Source organism: Equus caballus, chromosome 8 (assembly GCF_041296265.1).
Source record: "Equus caballus isolate H_3958 breed thoroughbred chromosome 8, TB-T2T, whole genome shotgun sequence".
NCBI classification, from domain to species: Eukaryota; Metazoa; Chordata; class Mammalia; order Perissodactyla; family Equidae; genus Equus; species Equus caballus.
This window is the reverse complement of record NC_091691.1, coordinates 73137476-73165200: the sequence shown is the minus strand read 5'-3', so window position 1 is coordinate 73165200 and position 27725 is coordinate 73137476. Positions and strand designations below refer to the sequence as shown.

Sequence of the window (27725 nt, the reverse complement as noted above, 5' to 3'; positions counted from 1 at the left end):
GAAGATGAACAAAAGGCGCCCCTTCTTTGTGGCCCTCTCCACTTTGGTCTCCTCAACACCACACTGGATAGCCTCACAGTGCAGGGAGGGTGGGGGCCTCGGTGGGCCTTTCTCTCTGGCAGTGCCACATGCCCCTGCAGCTGTCACTTGGAGCATGCCTCATGGCTAGGGCTCAGGCTCAGCCGGACTGGGTCCCTGAGGCAGTGAGCCTAATTGCCAGATGACTGATCGCTGATGAGTCTATCAAAGGAAGAGTTTTGTCTCTGCTCCCAGCTGTTTTCCATCTGAGAGGATGGGCTTTCCCTTGAACGCACAGCTCTGTCTTTTCACTTTCTTGGATTTAGGCCCTAAGCCTGTCTCCAATCCCGCTCCAGCCCCAGCCCCAGACAAAGCTTTGAAAAAGACAAAAAGTTGATGAAGGTTTTGCATTGTTGGAGGCAGCATTTGCCGCTAGGGGCAGGGGAGCCTTTTTTGGTAGGTTCAGGTTCAGAGTGTGGCTGTCCCTGGAGGGCCTGTGATGTCCTCCCCACCAGGGCGGTGGCCCTGGAACTGAGCCCCCAGGAGCAGGGCCACGTGGAGGTTTAAGCACATCTAGACAACAGGGGCGGTGAGGGCTTGGGAGTCTGAGCTCACAAACAATACTTGAGGCACTAGCTGCAGTTTGACCTTGGGCAACTAAGCCTCTCTGCGTCTTAGTCTTCTCATCTGTGAAATGGGGATAATGATGGTACTTATAGTATTGGGTTATTATGAGGGTGGCTTGCAACAGTCTCTGAGACGTAACAAACTTGCTTTAGTGTTAGCTGTTAGTTCTATGTTCATTAACAGGGCCAAAATTTTACAATTCTATATATTTAATCCTATGTTAGATTTTTATTATACCTCCTTATCTCTGATGCCTAGAGATCAGTAGAATCAATGAATATGTACATTTGTGATAATAGGTTATAAAGCAGGGCTTCTCGACTTTGGCATTATTGACATTTTGGACTGGATAATTCTTTGTTATGGGGAAGGGGCTGTCCTGTGCATTGTAGAAGCTTAGCAGCATCCGTGGCCTGTACCCACTAGATGCCAGTAGCATCCTTTCCCCCACAGTCTGACAATTAAAAAATGTCTGCAGTCGTTTGCCCTCCCCAGGAAGGAAAATCACCCTTGCTTGGGAACCACTGATATGGAAAGTACATGAAAATTCACCATCTTCGATTGATGATATCTTTAAAATCCTAAGTTTAAATATTTATTTTAGTGCTTTGCCCCTTCATTTAACTATTCATCTTATCTAATATTTTGCCCTCAATCCCATCATTCTGTACTGTCAGCTTAACACTTGTCTGTACAGTTATTATTCTGTTTCCTTGTGTGGAGTGTAGGCTTCACGAAGGCAGGGATGTGGTCTTATTCCCTGCGTATTCCCAGTGTCTGAGAAAGTGCCCAGCACACATTGGGTCTTCAGTAAAGGTTTTTTGAAGGAACATATGGAGGTGGCAGTGACCCTTTTCCGTCCTCTGCTAGGACCCATAATCTGGTGGAGATGCATCTAGGGAAGCTGAGAGCCTGGGTAATCCACAAGCTGGTTACTGAGAATGTCTGCAGTGGAATCAGGGGGTCCCAACTCATCTGCCCTTGGATAGCTTACCAAGGGCATCTCAATCTCTGTCCAGGTGATGTTGGGCACTGAAGATGGAGGCTCCACCAGTGTTGTGGGGAAGAAGAGGTTGTAGTGGCCTGTGGCTGCCAGGTACAGAGTCAGAGCAAGGTTGAAGGGCAGCGTGAAGATCGGGAGGTCCCACTTGCTGAAGATGGAATTCAAGGCACTGGAAAGAACTGGACTGAAGACAGAAGAGACAAAGAGTTAATCACTGTGATCACCCTTAGGTCTATACCATCTCATCAGCTCTGGCCACTGTGCCATCCATTGTCTCCTCTCCTTGGCACAACCATTCCTGGCTCCCTTGAGACTCTAGTGGTCCATTGATGTGGGATTGAGAATAAGGTGTTTAAGGCTACAGCTTTGAGAAACAGATTTTAAAAGTATTATAACTTGTTTTGAATAGAAAACTTTATAAAATAATTTAAGCATTTCCTTGTTTCTTAAATCAAGAAAACGAAACAAAATGTAATCCTTATAAAATATCATGTATTGCCTTTGGATCATCAAGATGTACAATAGCTATTGTCCTGGGCTGTGATAACACTTTAGAAATCTGACCTTCTAGGAGGAGGCTGGCACATAGGTATTGTGTGGGCTTGGATTCAGCTAAATTTGAGCTACTCTGGGAACTGCCACGTGAAGATGGAACCTTCTGTTGTTTGTGTCCTCTCTCTTCTTGCCCTCTTCCTGGAAAGAGCATGGATTTTGGAGATGGATGCAGCTAGGTGCAAGTCCTAAGTCCTACACTTACAGGCTGAGTGAGCAACATTAGGTAATTAATCTCCCTTAGCTTCAGTTTCTTCTAGAAGGGACCTGCCACCCTAGAAACCTAACACCCTTCGTCTCCCACACTCAGTGAGCTGCAGGACAAAACATGAAATCACATGATCTGGTTGATTGGTCTACCTTTAATTAATGACCATGAATCTCAAACAGGCATTGAAGACTGCCTGAAAAGCCTACTACACATCCCCAGCAAATTAGGTCTCCAACTTGCTGAGACAACTATTTTACATTTTCTCCTTTCTCTTCAAATCTTTGCTGTCTGCTTCCCTTTAGTTTCAGCTAACCACCTTGCTTTACTTCATTAAGAAATGACAAGATGAGAAATGCTTTGTTTACCCAACCATAAGATCCACACTCTGACTGCTTGGTTCCCCAAAACTCTGCCTCTCCCTCTGCCTTTATCATACAATGGAAATGTCCCTGCACCTTTGTCAGGCCAATTCTTGTACTTCGGGGTCCAATCTGTCTCAGAGATTTCACTCCTGCAATTCTCTCCTTCCTCTCCTGCAGCTTCGATCTCTCCTTTTCTCCAGATCATTCTCATAAGTATCCAACATGTTGCAGTATCTTCTACCTTTAAAAATCCTCCCCCTTTAAGATGAGGTCCCCTTCAGCTACTGCCCCATTTCTCTGTTCTCCTTCACAGCAACGCTTCTCAAAAGTATTGTCTATCCTTGCTATCCCCATCTTTCTGCTCCTGTTCTTTCCTAAACCTACTCTATCAGTGTGGGTCTGGTGTGTGTCCTCCCTACGCCATGGAAATGGCTCCTGTCCAGTTCACCAGTGACATCTGTCTTTTCAAATCCGTGGCCATTCCCTGCCCCCTTCATTTGACAGTTGGACCCCTCCACTGGACTGAAACACTTTCTCTCTGGGCTACCATGACACTACACCTTCTTATTTCCTTCCTGCTTCCTCTATGCTCCTTCTCAAGTCTCCTTTGGTGGTTCTTCCCATCTCTGCCAGACATTTAAATACTACAAGATCCTACAGCTCTGTCGTGGGTCTTCTTTTTTTTTTTACCTTCTCTTCCTGAGTGATGTCCTTTAATCTCATGGACAAAATATCTTCCTTAAGCTTCTGCCTTCCAAATCTTGACATATCACTAATTTCCAGATTTGTATACCAAATCACCTTCTCAACATCTCTGCCTGGAAGTCTAAAGTTTAATCTGTCCAACAGAACTCTTGATTTGCATCCTGTCTTCCACTGCCGACCTGTTTTTTCTCGTAGTCTTTTCCATGAAGCCAGGCATTCAGGCAAATTATAAGAGTGTACTGAATCTTCTTTCCTTTTCCCCCCTCATACTCCACAATCTCCTAGAAAGTTCTGTTGCCTCTACTTTCCTTAAAATATACCTCAAGTCCAACCACTTCTCACCACCCCAGTGGATGTCACACTGGTCTAAACCACTCTCATCCCTCTGTGGGTTATTACAGCAGACCCCTAACTGTGCTTTCAGCATCCACTCTTGCTCCAGTTAAAATCTGCGCTCCACATTGCAAGCAGAGCGATTTGTTTAAATTTAAACCATATCCTATCACTCTTCTGCTTAAAACCCTTTAACTGCTCCTCAACACAATTGTAATAAAAATCAAAAAGACTTACTGGATCTGCAAGGCATACAGGGTCTGGCCCTCGTCTACTTCTGCCCTCACCCCTGCCACTGCTCCTTCATTCAGGGCTTCAGCCCACTGGTCTTGTTTTTTGAATACACTCCACTTCTCCAGCTGGGGTCTTTGCACGAGCTGCTGCTTCAGCCTGCAACATCCTTCACCCAGATCTTTGGATGGCAGGTGCCCTCTTATCATTTAGGTGACAGCTCGAATGTTGCCTCTGCAAAGTGTCCTTCTCTGATCACCCACATCTGGAACCAATCTCTGTCCCATTTTGCTTTCCTCAAAACAATGATCACTTCTTAAAACGAACTTTTTAATTAATTAATGAGTTTATTTCCATCTTTGCCAAGAAGAACATAAGCTCCAAGAATACGGAGACCCTCTCTTGTTCACAAGTATCCCCAGCATCTAGAATAGTCCCTGCACATGGCAGGCACTCAGCAAATGCTTGTTTGTTTGATAATCTGGAAAATGGCACCACTGATACCTACCTTATGGATGAGATTCCAAGGACTACATGAGTGGAGTAGTGAACTGCTGGAGTGGTAGCTCAGGCTTCAGCCCAGTGAGATTCTCTATGGTTTTTTGTCTTTTAAACTGGGAAGTGGGGGTGGGGCACTGTAGACAAACTGCCAGCTGGTGCAATGAGGCTGAGGCTGTGCCGAGGGACTTAATCTATGTAGTTATAAACCAAATGTGTGCAAATGAAGACAAGTTCCCCCACTCCTCCTGCCTGGGATGTGGGGGACATTAAGGAAATCCCCACAGAACTGACTGCTGTAGCTTTTTGTCCCAATGGATTAAAAAAGACAGGAACCCTAAGAAGAAACATAAATAGCCCAGAATGCTTAATGTAGTAATTTATTTGCAAGCACTACTAAAAAGTAACGGAACAGTACTTAAACTAAATTAAACTAACTGTTTTTAGTAACTCCAGACTTTGAAACTGAAGAAAGACATTTACTTCTTAGAGATGTTAAAAATCACTCAGTGTGTCTGAGAGTTGTGGGGTACAGGGGTTGGGGGACACGGGTTCACCTCAGGCTTCCTGCCACTGGGACACTCTACAGACCTGCTGCGGGTTCAAGGCTCCCATGTGTGAAAGGCTAGCACACCCCTGCACTCAATGAACATCTGTTCCTAATATCTTGACTTCTTTATTCCTTTTCAAGATGAGGTGATTGCACAGCCAGATCTCAATGGATGCTTCTCACTGAAAGAGTCTGTGCTTTAAATGTAGACGTGCTGTTCCAAGAAATCTCTCTGATTCAATTACAGGAGAGTTTTCTGCTTTTGGGTCTTGCTTAGGCCACAGGATAGCTGATTCCCATGAGCCTGGGTTTAATAGTGCAGACTCTGGGTTCTGAATGCTGGCATCAAACACTTTTACAGATATGACCTGGGGCAAGTTACTGAACCTCTGCAGGCCTTGGTCTTCCCTTCTGGAAACTGGGGACAATAATAACCCTACCTTGTTAAGCACTGTGCCTGGCATGGAGGAAATACTCAATAAATGTTAGCCTTTATTATGAGGCTTATCAATTAAGGAAGATTATCAGCACAATTAAAAAAAATGTGGTCCTTGGCTGCTTTAAAGGGGCCCTGTTATTCCAAATTTGAAAGTGATCCCCTGTGTTGCAATGGAACTCTTGGATTTTCATAGTGTCTTGTGAGACAGATCAGTCTGACTATAAAGACACTGGGACCCATGACAGTGCATGTCCCCACCCAGTGTAAGACACAAGCACCTCAGGGCCCTGTGGGTCTGTGGGCAGAGAGAATGAGGCAACTCACCAGGCCATGGCTGTGAAGGTCACAGGAAGCAGAAGCCACCAGTAATAGTCTAACTTCTGGGAGAACACGGCTATCAGCATTCCTACCAACATCCCGTTGTACCCATGGAGTCCTGAGGCAATCGCGGACCTGGGGGTGACAGACAGTCACTTTACCTTTGAATTTGGTGGTGCTCATTGATCCCCTCCTTCCTGGTACTCACAGGAAATAGACAGCTTATTTGACGAATGCTGGGTAGTCATGAGGCTGGCAGCACCTTTCTAGATCACACACACACATCTGATTACCCTTGATGGTCTAGAATTAATTATACACTTTTGCTTTCTCCATGTCTAACCTCTCCTTTGCTTCTCAGAGGAGTCTCAGACTGCTAGGTATAGATGGAAATCTAATAGAAATCTGAAGTTGTGTGTGTGTGTGTGTGTGTAAGTGTGCATGTGTGAAAGAGACTGAGAGGAGGGGAGGAAGGGAGGAAGGAAGCGGAAGGAGGAGGCAGACAGAGAGTGTGTTCTGGCTGCATTATGTGCAGCCCTCTGTAATCGCTGCACTTTAGCTCTCTCTCCCTCTGATGTCTGCCCAGCATGGACGAGCTGAGTCAGCTGTGGATGCGCAGCTGCCCCTCCCCTCAGTACAGCAGGGGGCCGCCCAGAGGCGTGGCGGGATCCAAGCTTGAGTCTGTGGCCTCTTTCCGTTTCATCAGGGAAGCCTTTGTGCACCTAAACTTCTCTCCCTGCTCCTAATAAACCTTGCCCTTGGCCTTTCCAATAGCTCTGCTGGCTGTGGGGAGAGAGGAGTGAGATGAAGGAGGGACTGGGCAAGTCCAACTGCAAGGCCCCTGCCGGAGAATGAACTTTGTGTTCTGTGGTCTATCCTCCTGCCCTTGACTGTACGTTGCATGGGCTGAAGCTTGTCCATTTGACATCAGTGTGACAAGGGTCAACAGCGTCTGGTGCATGGAAGGTGCTGGGTGAGGGGTTGTTGAATGAATGTGTGTGCATATTAAATATTATCACGTACTCACTGTTCTTGCAAGGTAGAGGCAACAGGATCATGGGTGCCCTGTGATGGAGGAAGGGAGCTCTGGCTAGAGGAGGGTTCCTGCCGAGGAGAGGCCATGACTTAGATCTGGAGTGTGGGGATGTTTCACCTCTGGAGTGACCAGGAGGTCAGCTCACCTGGATGAGGGAGAGTGGGAGGCGGGGAGAGGGTGGGAGAGACAGAGTCTCCACATGGTTTCCAACAAGAAAAGCTGAGCACGGGGCACTTGTGAGAAGACGCTTGTACTGGGCTCAGGACAAGCTGGTCTTCAGCTGTTCCGGAGGCCAGGAAGGTATGGGGCAGCTTGAGACAGGCACGGGGCTGAGAGGGAACAGGGTCTGCGGGGAAGACCGCTGAGGTTCAGAATCTCCTCAGGACTAGAGTAACTACCTGAGGAGCAGAAACTCGTGTTTTGGGAAAATCATTATTTTTAAGTGGTTTGCATTTTCTGTATATTTTCCCATTGTGTTCGGTGTTAGAATTTAGTACCTTTTTGGTTTTAATAGAAGCTGCTTCAGGTGAACTGAGCAAAGACAGTCGGTCCATCCTGGGGAGGCCCTGCAGCCCCAGTGGCTGGGTGTAACAGGGGTACAGGGTTCTAAATGAGGGAACCCAGGGGAGGTGAAATTAGGGGGACGTCTAAGGGCTGCTCCACAGTTGCCCCTTCCGTGGAGAGTCCCCTCTCAGGATTCTTCTCTTCCAAAACTTCGGTAGCTTCTGGGCTTGGCTATCAAAAGGAAACTCATGACCTTACATCTCTGCCCTGGCCAACGAAAATAGAAAATTAGGTTCAACCCGATACCTAGAAAATCTTCATCAGGACCACCTTCCGTTAGGACACTGAAGTATCAGTGTTGTTGACCTTGAGTTACTATCTGTAAAGTCCAGTCTTTGGGCTAGTGGGGTGGGGTTGGGCTACTAGGGGTAGGGATGGAGAATGAGGGAGTGCTGGAGGGGGAGTGGGAGTGGGGGAGTAGGAGGGGCAGAGGTTATGACTAAGATATGCAGCCGTGTCAGTGGTTTGTTGGCGACAGTGGTGAAGTCGGGGCTCCTTGGAAGAACGTGTGTGTATGAATGTTGTATAGGGTGCCTAGAGTTTTGAGCCTGTGATGTAGAACATGGTACTGATCTATCAGGACTGAAGCTTGAATCTTTTCTGGGCACCGTGGTGGAATATGGAACATGTGAAATGGACTCCCTGTCCTGAACATGCTTAGAACCTAGCCAGGGAGAGAAGACTCAGAAAGCAATTAGAGAATCATCCAGTACAGTACTGAGTATGTTCTGTGGTTGTTCAGAGAGAAAGGAGGCATCAGAGTGCACTGGGGCATTCCGGGGTGGCTCCCTGGAGGAGGAGGGATTTGAAGGAATGGTAGGATTAGACAGGCAGAAGCAAAAGTGCTGAGTGTGATGCTGAGTGGTAGGTGGGGTGGGGCCCATCAGAGAAGGCTTTGGAAGCCAAGCTGAGGGGTTGGGTTTTTATTTGATGCATATTTGTCTTGAATTCTTAATTAGGATGTTTGGAAGGATTAGGCAGGCATGCTGTGCATCTCCTTAGTAAAACTGAAGTCTGTGAAGCGACTGTTTGAAGGGCTTGGCAAGTTTACTAGTAGATTATGGTCGGGCGGAAAATCAGAGAATCAGACTGTCAGCGTGGGAGGGAACTTGGCTCACTGAAGGTGAGGACAAGGGGGCCGAGGGGGGAAGGGCTTGCCTGAGGTCTCAAAGCTAAGGAGTCAGAGGGCTGGACAGAGTTCACCCCAGGTGAGTTTTAGCAAATAGCGATGAAGCAGTAAGACTAGAGTTGATCCTGTGAGGGGGACCAGTTCTATGCCAGCTGCCCATGAGACTGTAGGTAAGGGGAGCAAGGAGTGGGGAACCCACTGGTTGAAACAGAGACACAAAATCCTGGCTAGAGCCCATTTTTCATCTCACCCACCAGACCTGCACCCGAAAGAATTCAGCTTCTCATCCATCTGACCTTGAATGGCCTCCCAGCTTGCTAGAATCAAAGTGGTCCACCAAGGCCTCCTTAGAGATGCATGAACAGCTTCTCATAGAGACAAGGTGACACACGGATTTACCTCGATGGGATCTGGGAAGGTCAGGGGGGCCTGGAGGAAGTGCAACGCTGGTTACAGCACAACCAACTCTAATTACGCCTAGTGCTCTGGGCTCACCAAGGGGCCTCTGGCCGCACTGGCCACTCCATCCGTGTACAAGGAGAGCACTGACCTTCAGCCTAGAAGATGTAGGTCATGGGTCTGAACTTGAGCCCTGCCACTCCCTGGCTGTGGCACCGTGGGTGAGCACCTTACCCCTCCCAGTCTCTTTTCTCTCCCTTGTAAAATGTAGACCCTATTATTTTCACTGTCTGCTTTGTGAAGTGGCAGTAAGAATTACGTGAAACAAGGCACAATGGTGCTTTCCAATCTTCTCATAATAACCCACAGTAAGGAGGGAATATATTTTATAGTATGCCCCAGTTCTCTCTCTCTTTCTCACACACACACACCCCTATATGAATGAAACAAAAATTTCACAAAATAATATTTACTTTTACTACACATGAATTACTCTAATCTGTTTTATTTTATTCTATTGTTTTAATTTTTTTAAAATGCTGTTGGTAATTAATTCATGACCCACAAATGGGTTGCAACCCCCAAATTGAAAAACACTAAGAATATGGGCATTCCCAAACTTCTCTGAGCATCAAAAGCACCTGGGAGGATCTTGTTAAAAACACCTCCTCCCAGATCCGCTGAATGAGACTATCCCAGGGAGGGAGGGGTGCATGGGGCTGGGAAACTATATTTCTTAACCATCACCCCAGGTGATCAGTTCTGGCCACCAGGAAAATTTTGGAACCGTTGGAATAATACACAGCACAGTCTGAAGAAATGGTCAACTTCTATGAAACGCTAGTTGTTATTGTCACTGGACTGTGGGAGAGCTGGCCCCTCCCCCGGGCCTGCCTCCTTGCCTCCCAGAGCTCAGGTTTGTTCCCTTTCCTCCATGCGGCCTCCCACACTACCCTCCTCTCTCCCATATCTCATGTTTCTAGCTCAAAGACATCCCTCTGTAATCTTCCCAACAGTTAGTGATCTGCCCTCTCTGAACTCCCATTGTATATTGTCTTGTATCATTCTGAGACATTTTTTGCCTGTTAGTCTCATCTCCCTCGACTACATGGTAGGCTCCATGAGGGAAGAACAACTTAAGTGTTCCTCTACACCTGCCTCAGAAGGAGTGTTTCCAGAAGGCTCTACAGTCAAATGGAGCCTGGTGCTATCACTTGTTGTGAGCATAGAAGTAGTTTAATTCTCTAAGGACCTCCAGAGACCTATTCAAAGTCCGTACTCAGGAGTCTTTGGGCTGGTTCGTAGGATGAGGTTGGCTGATCACTCAAGTAAATGTCTCTCCACCTGTCTGCCCCAAGATCCCAAGACTCCTCATACAGAGGGACCCACCTGTCTTGGCTCAAGGTGAGGGCAGTTAAGGTCGAGACCACGGTCCCCAGACACCCAGCAATCGTCCACCAGGGATTCTGGATCAGGAGTCCAATGAAGATGATGAGCCCGCTGAGAGGGTTGTTGACCAACATCACCTGAGCAGTCCCCCTCAGGACCCAGTCTACAAACTGGAGGGCCAAGGACTTATCTGAAAGAGACAGGCAGAGCCATCAGCAGGATCCAGCCTGCGCTTCCCTGCTGGGCCAGTGGTTGGTGTGGCAACCAAGGCAAACAAGGATGCAGGAACCAACTCATTTCTCCTCATTCAGCCTGGCGCCCAGCCCAAATCTCTGAGTGGCCCAGCAATTAGTCCTCAGTGGGTGTTAGTTTTTGCCGTACAGATTGAGACACCATGCCTAGACCAATTTAACGCCGTTCCAGCCATTGGCTTGGTTGGCTAGGAAGCCCCAGGGGCATTCCAGGGGAAATTTATTAGTCCAAGGGAAGAGGTGAGGAGGGAAGGAAACTCTCTTTTTGTGTAGTGCTGTATGACTCAATTGAGGGCTGGTATCTGAGAAGTAAAGAAAGCAGTCTGGAGAAAGGAAGCTGAGAAAGAAATGATTTTAGCCCAGCTGTGAAATAAGTCAGGACCCGGGGGGAAGCCATACATTCTGCCTCGTTCTCTGGTTTAGTTTCCAGGATAACCTATACAGGTGGGGGGCGAGTGGAGGTGGCCAGAGTAGGGGTGTTTGTTGGAGCATTTAGTTTAGGGAACACAAGAGAAAGAATTAGTTAAAAGGAAAGAACCCTGGAACACTGGGGAGTGCGATGCCAATATTTTCTTGGCAGATAATAAATGGCTGTGGAACAAGTGGAGGAATGACCATTCAGCTTATTTGGGAAATGGTTTATATGTTGCTAATGTGATTGTCCTATAGCTATGGCATGTGGAAGTCAAGAATTTGCAAACAACCCAAATCAGTGAAATTCATTGAATTCTGAAACTGGGAATTCCAGGTTAGCAGAGTACATTATGCCCACTGGAGTCAACACAGAGCTGGAACACCCCAACTGGGAAAGCCCTCATCATGGGTGAGTGAGGCAGCAGCTTCCTCAGTCCAAGCCAGAGGGAGGGCCGTCTCTTTGGCTGGCCTGCTTCTTCTTCCCCAGGCATTTGCCTACCTTTCAGCCAGCTCCTGTACTCCTTCATCTCACCAGTGATGCAGCCCACTGCTTGGAAGAGGCTGATGCCCTCCTGGCCTGCAAAGCCCCGATCGGCTGCCTCTCTTTCTCTCCTTTTGTTCTTTTCATTGGATTTTTCAATTTTCACAATGTGGCTATCTTCATTGGATGGTCGGAGATTCTTTCAGGAGAGGTCATGACAAAATGTCAATTAATATAGCTTTTTGAGAGCAGAGGTATTTGGGGATAAGGAAGGTTATTAGGTTTTTTGATAAAGATAAAGGGTCATAAGACACATATCTATTGTCTAATGCTGTTCCGAGTGCCCTACACAGGCCTGCTCTTCCCAGGACAACTCCACATTCTTCACAGAAGGGTTTCTTAGACTTTTGTGTCACATATCCATTTTGGCAGCTTCGTAAGCCTGTGGACTTCTTTCCAGAGTAATCTTTGTAAGTGAATAAAGTAAATAAGATTACAAAGAAAACCAATTATATTGAAAAGTAGTTACCACAATATTTTAAAAAACTTTAATATACATATTGGCGTGTAGACCCAATAGCAATTATAATTTCAAAGTAGCAATAAGTGAATATGTAGGGCCTCCTCACCCCAACTCAGGACAACTCTATAGAGCCATCCAAGCTCCAGAACTCACCATCAGATCACCTAAGGCCTTTATTATGACTGCATCACAGCCCAACTTCTCCATCTGCCTAATCCTGCCACTTTTATTCCTCTACAAGTATTGACCCCAAGGGCATACACCAGTAAACTTCTTAAATGCAAATTTCCATTTCAAAGTCAACTTTTTAGGGGAACCCAATCTGTGATAATGACAAAAATCTCAGGTACTACTAATATGGCTGTTGTTCATTGTCTATATTTATAATTGAAGTAAATGCTAAAGTTCACCGGAGGTTAGTGAAATAAAGATAAATTATTTTCCCCATGTAAGTTCATACCCCCTTCATTTCTATCAATGGACACTTTAGTCAGGACTCCTTGCTTTAAAGCTGTCCTGTCCAATTAGTAGCCAATAGAACGTGTGGCCATTGAGCACTTGGAATGTGGCTAGAGAATTAATTAGTGAATTAATGAGTTAAGATGTGCTCTAAGTGGATATTGAGGACTTAGTATGAAAAGACAATGTAAAATAGCTCAATGATATTTTATATTGCTTACATATTGAAATTATAATATTATATATTTTATATGAATTAATCTAAATAAAACATATTATTAAAATTCATTTCACCTACTTCCTTTTACTTTTTTAAAACATTGTTAATAGAAAATTTTAACTCAGATATGTGGTTCACACTATATTTCTATTGCACACTGCTAGTCTACGGATTTCTCCAACCTCCTCCCTGCATCAAAACTTAAATGTTTTGAGGATGTCAGTGAAAATGATGGAGTAATGACCTCCCCAAATTTTCTCTTCTGTAAAAGCAATGAGAGCACTGGAAAAAATTGTGCCTGAGGCGGTAGACAACAGTTGGGGAAAACAATAGGCTAATAAAAAAGCTTAAAAGGAAAAACTGGGGAATGAGATATCCAAAGGGGGCTTTAAAAAGCTTGGACATATTCCCATGAATCTAGAAGACTTCATGCATGCACAGGGCTGGCATATGCCCAGGATGATGTGGATGCTCAAGAAAGACCTGAGAAGTCCCTAAGTGCTCACCTCTGGCTGAGTTTGAATCTTTAGGCAAGCAGGAAGTAAAGACTAAGGTGGAGTTGGAAACTGCGTGGTTGAGTGTAGAAGATATTCTCCACAATGCACACAGATCTCCTTAACAAAGACTGAGAGGCTTATCAATTCCAGGCATCTAAGGAAATCTCTGTCTAATCATTAGCTCACCACCAAGCTAACTAAGCAGAGATTTCAGTGGCTACAAATGACATTCAATACAGAATTAGTTCTGAAAGGCCATTAAACAAACAAACAAGCAAGCAACAGCAAAGCCTAGGGAGAAGGAAGAATCTTATTTCCAGAGTTGCCACATTATGTTATTTAAAACACCCAATTTTCAACAAATAATTATGAGATATGCAAAGAACATTATATAGAACAACGGAAATAAAGAAGTCAATATAAACTGTCCTTGAGGAAGCCAAGACATTGGAGTTATTAGACAAAGGCTTTAAATCACCTTAAATATGATCAAGGACTAAAAGAAAACCATGTCTAAAGAACTAAAGGAAAGTATGAAAATAACATCTCACCAAATAGGGAATACAAATAGAGAGGAAGTTATAAAAAACAAACAAATAGAAATTCTGAAATTGAAAAGTACAATAATGGAAACAAGAAACTTGCTAGAGGGGATCAACAGAGGATTAGAACAGTCTGAAGAAAGAATCAGAAAACTTAAAGATAAGTCAATTGAGATTATCTAGTCTGAGGAACAGAAAGAGAACAAAATGATGAAAAAATGAACATAGCCTCATAGACCTATGGGACACCATCAAGTGTATCACCATATGCTTAATGGAAATTATATAAGGGCAGGAGAGAGAAAAGGGCAGAAAATATTTGAAAAATAATGGCTGAAAATTTCCAAAATTCAAAAGAGAGAATGAGGACAGTCTAAGGGACCTATGGAACAACATCAAGTGTACTAACATCCATATTATAGGTGTCCCAGAAGAAGAAGAGAGAGACAAAGGAATAGAAAACCTATTTGAAAAACTAATAGCTGAAAACTTTCTTAACCTAAGGAAGAAAACAGGCTTCCATGTACAGGAAGCACAGAGAGCACCAAACAAGATAAACCCAAAGAGGCCCACACCAAGTCACATATAATTAAAATATCAAGAATTAAAGATAAAGAGAGAAAATCCTAAAAGCCACAAGAGAAAGGCAATAAGTTAGATACAAAGGAAACCCCATAAGGCTATCAGCTGACTTCTCAGCAGAACCTTACAGGCCAGAAGGGAGTGGCATGATATATTTAAATTGCTGATAGAAAAAAACCTATAGCCAAGAATACTGTACCCGACAAGGTTAACATTCAGTGTGGAAGGAAAGGTAAAGAGTTTCCCAGACAAGCGAAAACTAAAGGAGATTGTCACGAAGAAACCAGCCTCACAAGAAATTTTAAAAGGACTTATTTAAGTGGAAAAGAGAAGACTTCAAATAGGAATAAGAAAATTATATTACGAAAAGCAATGAGATCACTGGTAAAGGCAAATATACAATAAAGGTAGCAGATCAACCATCTATGAAGCTAACATGAAGGTCAAAAGGTGAAAGTACTAAAATTATCTATTTCCATTATATGAGGGCAATAGATACAAATGCACAAAAAAGAGGTTAGATATGATATCAAAAACATAAAATGTGGGAGGAGAGGAGTAAAAGGGTAAGGCTTTTACCAAGAGGTCAAATTAAAGAGACCATCAATTTAATATAATCTGCTTTATATGTAGGTTATTATATATGAACCTCACGGCAATCACAAACCAGAAACTTATAATAAATACACAAAAAATTAAGAGAAAGGAATCCAAAAGTAATACTAAAGAAAGCCATTAAACCACAAGGGAAGAGAGCAAGAGAAGAAGAAAAGAACAGAGAAGAACTACTAAAACACCCAGAAAAAAATAACAAAATGGCAATAAGTACATTCTTATCAGTAGCTACTTTAAATGTCAATGGATTAAATGCTCCAATCAAAAGACATAGGGTGGCCGATTGGATAAAAAAACAAGACTCCTATATATGCTGCATACGAAAGACACACTTCAAACCTAAAGACACTAACAAACTGAAAGTGAAAGGATGGAAAAAGATACTCCATGCAAATGACAAAGAAAAGAAAGCTGAGGTAACAATATTTATATCAGACAAAATAGACTGTAAAACAAAAACCGTAACAAGAGACAAAGAAGGGAACTACATAATGATGAAATGAACAATCCAACAAGAGGATATAACTCTTGTAAATATCTATGCACCCAACATAGGGGCACCTAAATGTATAAACCAATTATTAATAAACATAAAAGGAGAAATACACGGCAACACAATAATAGTAGGGAACGTTAACACTCCACTTACACCAGTGGATAGATCATCCAAACAGAAGATAAATAAAGAAACATTAGCCTTAAATGACACATTAGACCAGATAGACTTAGTAGATATATATAGAACAGTCCATCCAAAATCTGCAGAATACAGATTCTTTTCAAATACACATGGAACATTCTCCAGGACAGATCACATATTAGGTCACAAAACAAGTCTCAATTAATTTAAGAAGACTGAAATAATACCAAGCATCCTTTCTGACCACAATGGTATGAAACTAGAAATCAACTACAGAAAGAAAATCCGAGAAGCCACCAATATGTGGAGATTAAACAAGATGCTACTCCATAATGCTGTGTCAATGGAGAAGTCAAAGGAGAAATAAAAAAATACACGGAGACAAATGAAAATGAAAATATGACATGCCAAAATGTATGGGATACAGCAAAAGTGATTCTAAGAGGCAATGTTATAGCAGTACAGGCATGCCTAAACAAATAAGAAAAATCTCAAATAAGCAATCTAACAGTGCACCTAAAGGAATTGGAAAAAGAAGGACAAACAAAGCTGCAAATCAGTAGAAGGATGGAAATAATAAAAATCAGAGCAGAAATAAATGAAATAGAGACTATGAAAAAAATAGAAAAACATCAGTGAAACTAAGAGCTGGTTCTCTGAAAAGATAAACAAAATTGACAAACCTTTAGCTAGACTCACCAATAAAACAAGAGAGAAGGCTCAAATAAATAAAATCAGAAATAAAGAGGAGAAATTACAATGGACACCCCAAAAGACAAAAGATTATAAGAGAATACTACAAAAAGCTATACACCAACAAACTGGATAATCTAGAAGAAAGGGATAAATTCTTAGAAACATACAACCTTCCAAAACTGAATCAAGAAGAAATAGAGAATTTGAATAGACCAATCACCTGTAAGGAAATTGAAACAGTAATCAAAAACCTCCTCCAAAATAGAAGTCCAGGACCAGATGGCTTCCCTGGTGAATTCTACCAAACATTCAAAGAAGACTTAATACCTATCCTTCTCAAACTCTTCTAAAAATTTGAAAAAGAGGGGAAGCTCCCTAACTCATTCTATGAAGCCAAAATTACCCTGATACCAAAACTAGACAAGGACAATACAAAAAAAGAAAATTATAGGTCAATATCACTGATGAACATAGATGCAAAAACCCTCAACAAAATATTAGAAAATAAAATACAATTCATTAAAAAGATCATCTACCATGATCAAGTGAGATTTATTCCAGGGATGCAGGGATGGTTCAACATCTGCAAATCAATCAACATGATACATCACATTAACAAAATGAAGAATAAAAATCACATGATCATCTCAAATAGATGCAGAGAAAGAATTTGATAAGATACAGCATCCATTTATGACAAAAACTTTGAATAAAATGGGTGTAGGAGAAAAGTACCTCAACATAATAAAGACCATATATGACAAACCCTCAGCTAACATCATTCTCAATGGAGAAAAACTGAAAGATATCCCTCTAAGAACAGGAACCAAACAAGAATGCCCACTTTCACCACTCTTATTTAACATAGTATTGGAAGTCCTAGCCAGTGCAATTAGACCAGAAAAAGAAATAAAAAGGATCCAAATTGGAAAGGAAGAAGTGAAACTGTCACTATTTGCAGATGATGTGATTTTATAAATAGGAAACCCCAAGGAATCCATCAAAAAACTTTTAGAAATAATAAATGAATATGGTAAAGTTGCAGAATACAAAATCATCATACAAAAATCAGTTGCATTTCTATACACTAACAATGAAGTGATAGAAAGAGAAACTAAAAGTACAATTCTATTTACAATTGCAACAAAAAGAAGAAAATACCTAGGAATAAACTTAACCAAAGAGGTGAAAGACTTGTATACTGAAAACTATAAAACATTGTTGAAAGACATAGAAGACACAAAAAAATGGAAAGATATTCTGTGCTCTTGGAATGGAAGAATTAACATAGTTAAAATGTCCATATTTCTTAAAGCAATCTACAGATTCAATGTAATCCCTATAAATGTTGCAATGACATTTTTCACAGAAACAGAACAAAGAATCCTAAAATTTATATGGAACAATGCAAGACCCCAATAGCCAAAGGAATCCTGAGAAAAAAGAACAAAGCTGGAGGTTTCACACTTCCTGATTTCAAAATATACTACAAAGCTATAATCAAAACAGCATGGTACTGGCACAAAAATAGCCACACAGATCAGTGCAACAGAACTGAGGGCCCAGACATAAACTCACACATCTATGGAACAGCTAACTTTTGACAAGGGAGCCAAGAACACACAATGGAGAAAAGAAAGTCTCTTCAATAAATAGTCTTGTGTAAACTGGACAATCGCATGCAAAAGAATGATAGTAGACCATTATCTTACACCATACACAAAAATAAACTCAAAATGGATTAAAGACTTGAATGTAAGACCTGAAACCATTAAACTTCCAGAAGAAAACATAGACAGCACAATCTTCAACATCAGTCTTAGCAGTATATTTTCAAATACCATGTCTATCTGGGTAAGGGCAACAATAAAAAGAATAAGCAGATGCAACTACCTCAAACTAAAAAGCTGCACAGCAAAGGAAACCATCAACAAAATGAAAGGACAACCCACCAATTAGGAGAAGATATTTGCAAACCATATATCTGATAAGGGGTTAATATCTAAAATATATAAAGAACTCATACATCTCAACAACAAAAAAACTAACATCTCAATTAAAAAATGAGCAAAAATTCTGAACAGACATTTCTTCAAAGAAGATATGCAGATGGCCAAAAGGCACATTTAAAGATGTTCAATAACACTAACTATCATGGAAAGGCAAATCAAAACTACAATGAGCTATCACCTCACAACTGTGAGAATGGCTATAATTAACAAGACAGGAAACAACAAGCGTTGGAAAGGATGTGGAGAAAAGGGAACTCTCATACACTGCTGATGGGACTGCAAACTTTGGCAACCACTATGGAAAATAGTATGGAGGTTCCTCAAAAAATTAAGAATAGAACTAACAAACAATCCAGCTATTCCACTGTTGGGTATTTATCCAAAGAATGTGAAAAGACGAATGTGTAAAGATATACCACCCCTATGTTAATTGCAGCATTGTTCATAATAGCCAAGACTTGGAAGCAACCTAGGTGCCCATCATGGGATGAATGGATAAAGAATACGTGGTATATATACACAATGGAATACTCCTCAGCCATAAACAATGATGGAATCTGGCCATTTCTGGCAACATGGATGGAACTTGAGGGTATTATGCTAAGCAAAATAAGTCAGATGGAGAAAGTAAAATACCATAATATCTCAGTCACAAGTAGAAGATGAAAACAACAACAAACAATCATACAGAGACAGATATTGGACTGGTGCTTACCAGAGAGAAGGGGGAGGGAGGGAGACGATTAGGCACATGTGTGTGGTGATGGATTGGAATTAGTCTTTGGGTGGTGAACATGATGTAATCTACATAGAAATTGAAATATAATGATGTATAACCAAAATTTATATAATGTTATAAGCCAGTGTTACCAAAATCAAAAATAAATAAAAATAAAAAGAAACTAACCCCCTACTTTCTATTTAAATATACAAATAGATTGTAAAGATTGGAAAAGGTATATTATGCAAACAGTAACCTCCCCACCCCCCAAAAGAAAGCTGGAGTGGCTATACTAAGAAGAACAAAATAGACTTTAAGAAAAAAATTACTATAGAATAGGAGAGACAATTTATAATAAAAAAAGATCAATCCATTAAGAAGATATACCACTTATAATCACATATTTGCCTAGCAACAAATATGTGCCTCAAAATATATGAAACAGAAACTGGCAGAATTGAAGGGAGAAAAAGACAATTCAACAATAAGAATTGGAAACTTCCATACTCAACTTTCAAAAATGGATAGAATAACTAGACAGAAGATCAACAAGGAAATAGAAGACTTGAACAACATTATAAACCAACCAGATCTAGTAGATATTTATAGACCACTCCATCCAACAACGGCAGAATACACATTCTTTTCTAGTGCATATGGAACCTTCTGTAATATAGACCGTATATTAGACCATAAAATAATTTAAAAAATTTACTGGTAAAAAGTATCAGTAAATTTAAATGGACTGAAATCATACAAAGTATGTTCTCTGACCACAATAGAGTGAAATTAGAAATCAAAAACAGAAGGGAAACTTGGGAAATATGAGAAAATTAAACACACTCCTAAATAATCAATGGATCATATTGGAAATTAGAAGAGAAATTAGAAAGTACTTTGAAATGAATGAAAACAAAAACACAACATACCAAAACTTATGGGATACAGCTAAAGCAGTGCTGAGGGGAAAGTTTATAGGTGTAAATGCCTATGCTAAAGAAAAGAGAAATAACTCAAATCAACAACTTAACCTTTCACTTTAAGATAATAAAAAAAAAAACAGCAAATTAAACCCAAAGCAAATAGAAGGAAGGAAATATAAAGATTAAAGTGGAATAAAATGAAATAGAGAATAGAAAAACAATAGAGAACATCAATGAAACTAAAAGTTGGTTCTTTGAAAAGATCAAAATTGAGAAACTTTTAGCTGGATTGGCCAAGAAGAAAAAAAGAGAACATTGAAATTACTAGAATCAGAAATGAAAGGGGAGACATTACTACCAGCCTTAAAGAAATAAAAAAGACTATAAGGAAAGGGATTATAAGGAAATGAATAATTGTCTTCTAACAAACTAGATAATCTAGATGAACTGGATCAATACCTAGAAAGATACAAACCACCAAAACTGATTTAAGAAGAAATAGAGAATCTCGGTTGATTTGTAACAAGTTAAGAGATTGAATTACTAATAATAATAACAAAAACACTCCCCACACAGAAAAACTCAAGTCCAAATGGCTTCTCTGGTGAATTATACCAAACATTTAAAGAATCAATACCAATATCTTCCAAAAAGTAGGAGAGAAGGGAAACTTTCTTAATACATTCTGAGGTAGTATTACCCTGATACCACAACCAGACAAAGACATGACAAGAAAGAAAACTACAGATCAATATACTTTACAAATATAGATGCGAAAATCTTTAACTAAATGCCAGCAAAACAAATACAGCAACAAATAAAAACAATTATGACCAAGTGAGATGTATTCTAGGAATTCAAGACAGGTTCAACATATACAAATCAGTCAATGTATGTTAATACTAAAGGAATAAAGGACAAAAATCACATAATTATCTCAATAGACACAGAAGAAGAATTTGAAAAATTCAATGATCTTTCTGATAAAAACACTCAACAAACTAAGAATAAAAGGGAAATTCCTCAACCTAATAAAGAATATCTACTAAAAACCCACAGCTAATATCACACAATATCATACTTAATGGTGAAAGATGAGGTGCTTTCCCCCTAAGATCAGGAACAAGACAAAGATGTCTGCTCTTGTCACTTCTATTCAACATTGTACTGCAAGTTCCAGCTAGAGCAATTAGGTAAGAAAAAGAAACAAAAGGGAACCAGATGGGAAAGAAAGAATTTAAACTATCTCTACTCACAGATGTCACATCTTTTTATATAGAAAATTCTTAAGGAATCCACAAAAAGTTATTAGAGCTAATGGATGAATTAAGCAAGGTTGCAGGATAGAAGATCAATATACAAAAACCAATTTTGTTTTATATATTGGCAATGAATAATACAAAAATAAAATAAAGAAAACAATTTACTTATCATAGCATGAAAAAGAATAAAATATTTTAGAAGAAATTTAACAAAAGAGCTGTAAGAGTTGTACACTAAAAACTACAAAACATCCTTGAAAGAAATTAAAGACCTAAATAAGTGGAGAGGCTTGGAAAACTTAATCTTAAGATGGCAATACTCCCCAGATTTATCTATTGATTTAAAACAATCCCTATAAAAATTCCAGTTGCCTTTTCTTTGCAGAAATTGAACATCAGATTATAAAATTCATGTGGAAATGAAAGTGTTTCAGAATAGATAAAACAGTCGTGAAAAAAAGAACAAAGTTGGAAGACTCACACCTTTTGATTTCAAAACTTGCTGCAAGACTACAGTAGTCAAGATGGTGTGGTACTAGTATAAGGATAAACATAAAAATCAGTTAAATAGAATTGAGAGTCCAGAAATAAACCCTATAAACACATATGGTCAATTGATTTTTGATAACAATGTCAAGACAATTTAATGGAGAAAGAATAGTCTTTTTAACAAATGATTCTGGGACAACTGGATATCCACTTGTAAAAGATTGAAGTTAGATCCTACCTAATACCACATGAAAAAAAATTAACTCAAAGTGGATAAAATACTTAAATGGAGTAGGTGCTAAAACTATAAAACTCTTAGATAAAAACATTGGCATAAATCTTCATGACTTTGCTCAAGAAAATTGTTTCTTAGGTTTGACACTGAAAGTATAAGAAACCAAAGAAAAAACAGATAAATTGGACTCAATCAAAATTAAAAATTTTGCATTTCTAAAGACATTATCAAGAAAGCGAAAAGGCAACCTACAGAGTGGGAGGAATAATTTGCAAATTGTATTTCTGGTAATGTTCTAGAATCCAGAATATATACAGAATTATTTATAACTCCACAATAAAAAGACAAATAACCTAATTAAAAAATGGGCAAAGGATTTGAAAGGATATTTTTTCCAAAGAAAATATAGAAGTGGCCAATAACCACATGAAAAGATGTTCGACATCATTTGTCATTAGGGAAATGCTAATAACAACCACAATGAGATGTCACTTCACATTCACCTAGGCTATAATAAAAAAGACAGACAATAACAAGTTTTGGCAAGGATCTGGAGAAATTGGAGCCTCATACATTGCTGGTGAGAATATACACTGATGCAGCTGCTTTAGAAAACAGTTCGGCACTTCCTTAAAATGTCAAACATAGAGTTACCATATGATCCAGAAATTCCACTTCTAGGTATATACCCAAGAAAAATAAAAATATATGTCCACACAAAAATTTCTATATAAATGTTCACAGTAGCATTATTTATTACAGTCAAAAAGCAGAAAGACCCAAATGTCCATCAACTGATGAATGGATAAACAAAATATGGTAGATTCATACAACGAAATATTATTTGGTCATAAAAAGGAATGATGTACTGATTCATGCTACAGTATGGATGAACTTGAAAACATTATGCTAAATGAAAGAAGCCAATCAAAAAAGACGACATATTATATGATTCCATTTATATGAAATGTACAGAATAGACAAATCCATAGGGACAGAAAGTAAGATTGGTGGATGCCAGGGGCTGAGGAGAGGGTGGAATGAGGAATGACTGCTAACAAGTACTGAGTTTCTTTTTGAGGTGATGAAAATATTCCGGAATTAGATAATGGTGATGTTTGCACAACTTTGTAAATATGTTGAAAACTAGTGAAATATATACTTTAAAGGGGTGAATTTTATGGTATGTGAATTACATCTCAGTAAAAAGAAATCTTAGCAGTCTTGTACCCCTCTCCACTGTATCAAGAGCTATAGCCAGGCTACCTCTGTGTTATTGTGTTCAAGGAGTGCTGAGAGCCTACATTTGAAAGAAGGCCCCTTTCTTTTGGGGACAATAGGGTAATTCAAGCGGGCAGGTCTAAGGGGAAAGATTTTGGGGACTGGTTGGAAGACTGGTGTGTGAGTGTGTGCATTCCCTACTTGACCTTAAAACCATGTTGCACACAGAGCCACATTTTCTATCTAAGGCCAAGTAGGACTGATCACGGGTATAACCAGGTATTGACTGAGGGCAGAATCTCCCTGGGCAGTGGCCCCTCCACGGCATTATGTAACACATGCATTGGGAAGCTGGGAAAGCAGCATCTTTCGCCATCCTTCCTCCCATCTCCCAACCTGGGAGGCATCCTGGGGACATTCCTCACCTTTTCTTCAGGCATTTCCAGGAGGGGCAGGGCTGGGTGTGTATCCTGGGGGCTTGAGGGACAGCTAGTGCTGGTAAACTCTGACTCGTAGAGTTTGTATCTGCTGGAAAGAGGCTCTCCCAGCAGAGGGCTGCTGTGAGTGTCAGACATCTCCTTCAGCGGGTAGTCGTTCATCAGTTACGTAACTGCTGAGAGGAAAGGGAAAGAACAGGTGAGTCAGGATAGGACCCAAAGGGACTCACTCGGCTGAGGCTAGATGGAGGCCTCAGGAGGCAGGAGGTCTGTCTTGACACCAGGACCTACTGTTCCAGTAGCTTGTGCCGCCAGAGAGGTCTGGGGCCATTCCTCCACCCATGTGACCTTACTTTCAAAATGGGCCCATTCTTCCAAGTCCAGAAGAAAGCCCATTTGTGTTATAAAGATTTCCCTGACCATCCAATTAGAATAGATGTCTCTTTTTTTCCTGGTCACTGAATATTTTTTCTCTACCTTTCATATTGTTCATTGTACTATCTTACTGTGCTAGTTAGTTGTATGTATATTTTCCTTTTCATGTGTATACACAGAACAGGTCTCCCAACTGAGTGGGAGTCTAAGAGAAACTTGTTTTCTTAATTGCCATGGAGCCTATATTGCTTACAGTTGACCTCTAGCCTCCCTTCTCTCCCCTCTGCCCTCAGTGCTCTTTCCAACTCATTCTGCCTTTTCCTTCTCCAGGAACAGTAATAAGGTCTGGTATATTCTACTGGAAGCTGGGTGCACCAGGCTGGAGGTCTTTCCCCCTCCATGTGGGACTCCTGTTCGCTTCACTCCCAGGGCCAGGGTTTATGCCATGACTTGCTTTTGGAACAACCTCTGCCCAAGGTCCTCTGTTTCCTGGTTTAGTCTGGCTGCCCCCTGGTAATCCTCTACTTCTCTCCTTCCTATCACTTATCTTAGCCGTTCTTCTTGGAGAGCTTGCCTCCTCCAGCCCAGTTATGTTTTCATTTACTTTATTGTTTCTTCGAGAGGAGGTTTTGGACCTGCACACAGTCTTCTCTCAATACGGTCTAGAGTTTTCCCCATTGCTCCATGCTTCCTCCCCTGAGTTTCAGGACACAATATCTTAGGACAGTGATTGCAGATCCCTAGCATGGGTACCATCATTCCTTACAGATACAATTGCAAACATGGCTAAAGGATTGCAGAATTCTCTTCCAAAGGAGTTGAAGTTCCCTACATTAGTACCATTTCCCTCGGCTCTTTCCTCTCCTACTTTCAACAAGAGGAATTCTTGTTCTTCACTGTTGCTTCCAAATCGCCACTCACCTTGCTTGTGTAGAAATCCCTCTTCTTTGAGACTTCTACCATCTCTTTCATTGCTCTCTGATGGGTTGCTGACTTTCTGGTCACTCTCATTCAGTGAAGATGTTAGGGGCTCCTAAGGGTCACTTTCATCTCTGCTCCAATAATTTTCAGCAACTTCAATATCCAGGCATTGACATCGGCCTCGCTGACATTAACTCATCATTCTGTTCTCTGACTTTGCAGACCCTCATCTTCCTCATCTCCTGTGCCCCTCTCCACCTCTTCTTTTCAGCCACGGATTTCCATGGTCACCACATGGACTTGATATCACACAAACTATGAAAACTCAAAATTCTGATTTTCTCCTCTGGTCACCATCTCCCGGACTTTCAGCTCACCTGCTCAAGTGCACCCTCTGACACAGCCCTTTCACCTCCTGGAGGCCTTCAATCCCTTAGCTCCACCAGCCCCCTATCTTCCCTTCTTTCCTTAACCAACTTAGATTTCATGGCACATCATTTTACTTGTTTTAACTCCTTCCTCCTTCCCACTCTCATGCTCGTGTGGTGAAATACCAGCCAGGTTAAACCCAACCTTCCATCTTTTCCATGCTTTCATCAAGCAACTGAACTTTGCTAGAGAAAAATTGCATAACTGGGTAGACTGCTGTCACTTTAAATTTGTGCTTGCCATCCTCAGATGAACACTTGGCACGTCCCTTTCTCTCTTTTGCCCCCCAGGAGTAATTTCTGATACTACTGCCCTGGCGGTAAGACCTCCACATTGGCAAAACCAAACTAGATCGCTCAGTGATATTCAATAGAGTTGACACACTCTCCTCTCTGTAGCTTTTACACTTGATCCTCTCTCTCGCTGCTCCTTCATGCTCTCCCTGGCTGGCTCCTTCTCTAAATACAGGTGTTCTGCAAGGCTCTGTTCTGGGCCATCTTAGCTTTACCAACGCTCCTGGCCAGGTGATCTCAACTCTCACCGTGGCTTTATTTTCCATCTATATGCCTATGACTCCCAAATCTAATATTTCAAGCCTAGTTTTCAGCATTGGATTCAAAGATTTAATTATCTATACACCACTTGCATGTGAATATTCTGAAGTAGCTTAAAATTAATATGCAAAACAACTCATAATGTTCCTTTCCCAAATTCTGTCCTCCCCCCTCAAAGGTGCCCATCCCAGTAAAAGCTCCTCCCCCTTCCAAGCTGCTCCTTCAGAAATCTCAGGAGTCAAACTTAATACTCCCTTTCTCTTCCACTCTCCAAAGCCAGTAAATCTATCTCTAAAATACATCTTCATGTTCCCTGTCACCATTTAGCTGCCATCACCTCCTGCCACATCTCCAATAATTCCCAATTGGACACTCCTACTTCTCAGATTTTTCTTCCAAGCCATACTGTACAGGGCAGTCAGAATGGTCATAGTATTGCTCAGTTCCAGTCATGTCTGTTCCCTGCTTAAACCCCTTCAATGGCTACAGGTGGAAAAATATGTCTTTGACATGCATGTAAGGTTCTGCATCACCGAGCTCCTGTTATACCTTAGTCAGTCGGTCGGATGCTTCTGTCGCCCCTTGTCTCTGGGCTCCCTGCTGGCCTCCTTTTAGAACCGGGAAGACATTGAATGCTTTCCACCTCAGGGCCTTTGCAAATGCTGGTGCCTCTGCCTGGAAGGCTCTCCCTCGCTCTTTACCTGGGCAATTCCTACTCTTCTTCAGGCTTTGTCTGAATTATCACTTGCCAGAGAAGCCTTCCCAGATCCACTCCTGACCACGTCCTCCTATCACACGCTCTCACGGGACCCAGTGTTTTTCCTTATAGCGTTTTTTACACCAAGCAATGATAGACGTATTTGTATATTTACTTGCATAGTATCTATTTCTCCAGCTGAACTTAATATTCATAAGGACAATGACCTTCTCTGTTCTGTTTGCTGCTGTATCTCACAGCTCCTAGCACAGTGTCTGGCACACAGTAGGTGTTCAGTAAATAAATATTTACATGAGGGAAGAAAGGAGGAAAGGAAGGAGGGAAGAGAGGGAAAGAAGGAAAGATGGAAGGAAGGATGAAAGGCTACGGTAACTGCTAGAGTAGGAATAGTTCCTTGGAGAACTTGACAATCACTGTGGGTCTCGAGTCCTGAATGGTTTAAGAAGGGTGTGGGGCCGCCCACCAGCCCTACATTTTCAGGCAGAACTCGGCCATGTCCATCATCTCTCCTTATTCCCAGGAGAAGAGCATTTAAACCATGGCTGATTTTTAGCATGGGTCTGCAAACATCATTCAGATCCAATCAACTCCTCTTTCTGACGCTGCCTCCGCTCTGGAGGGGAGCCTTTTCCTCTACTCTGACCCTGCAGGTGGAGTTTCAGGGAGTTTCAGACTGCCTGAAAAGTTTAGGAGCGTGAAAACCAGCAGCCCGAGAACCTGTCTCTCTCTGATGCACTCTCTCCCTCTGGTGGCCAAGAGGTGATACAGCATCCTGGCCGTTGGTATCAGATTCCTTCCAAGCCATTCAGACAAAAAGTGAGGGGCAATCAGATATGTAGACACATGCTGTGTGTGACACCATACATCTAGATGAACTAGAAATGTTCTGCAAAGATCTTGTGTTAAATTCAATTGCTGTGAATTCCATGGAAAGTGTCAATTGAAAAATAACGTTTTTTTCCAAATGCTTTTCATTGTTGTCAACTGTAAGATGTATCATTGTTTTGTGGATCACTAAGAAAGAAGAAAATGCTGCCAATCAAAAGGGTAAGATGCATCCTGATTTAAGAAATGTTAAAATATGAGAACAATGTGTATTTTATAATCAAGGAAACATGATGTTTCAGTGATGCGGTTCAAGTAT

At 41.2% G+C, this 27725-nt stretch overlaps 1 protein-coding gene across 2 annotated transcripts in view; it reads right to left on the bottom strand.

Moving 5' to 3' along the window:
- Nucleotides 1-27725, bottom strand: part of SLC14A2 (solute carrier family 14 member 2) — a 193554-nt gene that overhangs the window by 38198 nt on the left and 127631 nt on the right. The window contains exons 3-7 of one of the 2 annotated variants that reach the window (XM_023648270.2): nucleotides 23573-23757; nucleotides 11529-11709; nucleotides 10365-10554; nucleotides 5854-5982; nucleotides 1640-1832 (exon numbers count right to left, since the gene is read on the bottom strand). In XM_023648270.2, coding sequence (XP_023504038.1) covers nucleotides 1640-1832; nucleotides 5854-5982; nucleotides 10365-10554; nucleotides 11529-11709; nucleotides 23573-23746 — 867 coding nt within the window. In that variant the 5' untranslated portion in view covers nucleotides 23747-23757. Of the gene's footprint in view, nucleotides 1-1639; nucleotides 1833-5853; nucleotides 5983-10364; nucleotides 10555-11528; nucleotides 11710-23572; nucleotides 23758-27725 lie in introns of those variants that run through there. The other variant, XM_070275634.1, reaches the window with a different exon arrangement.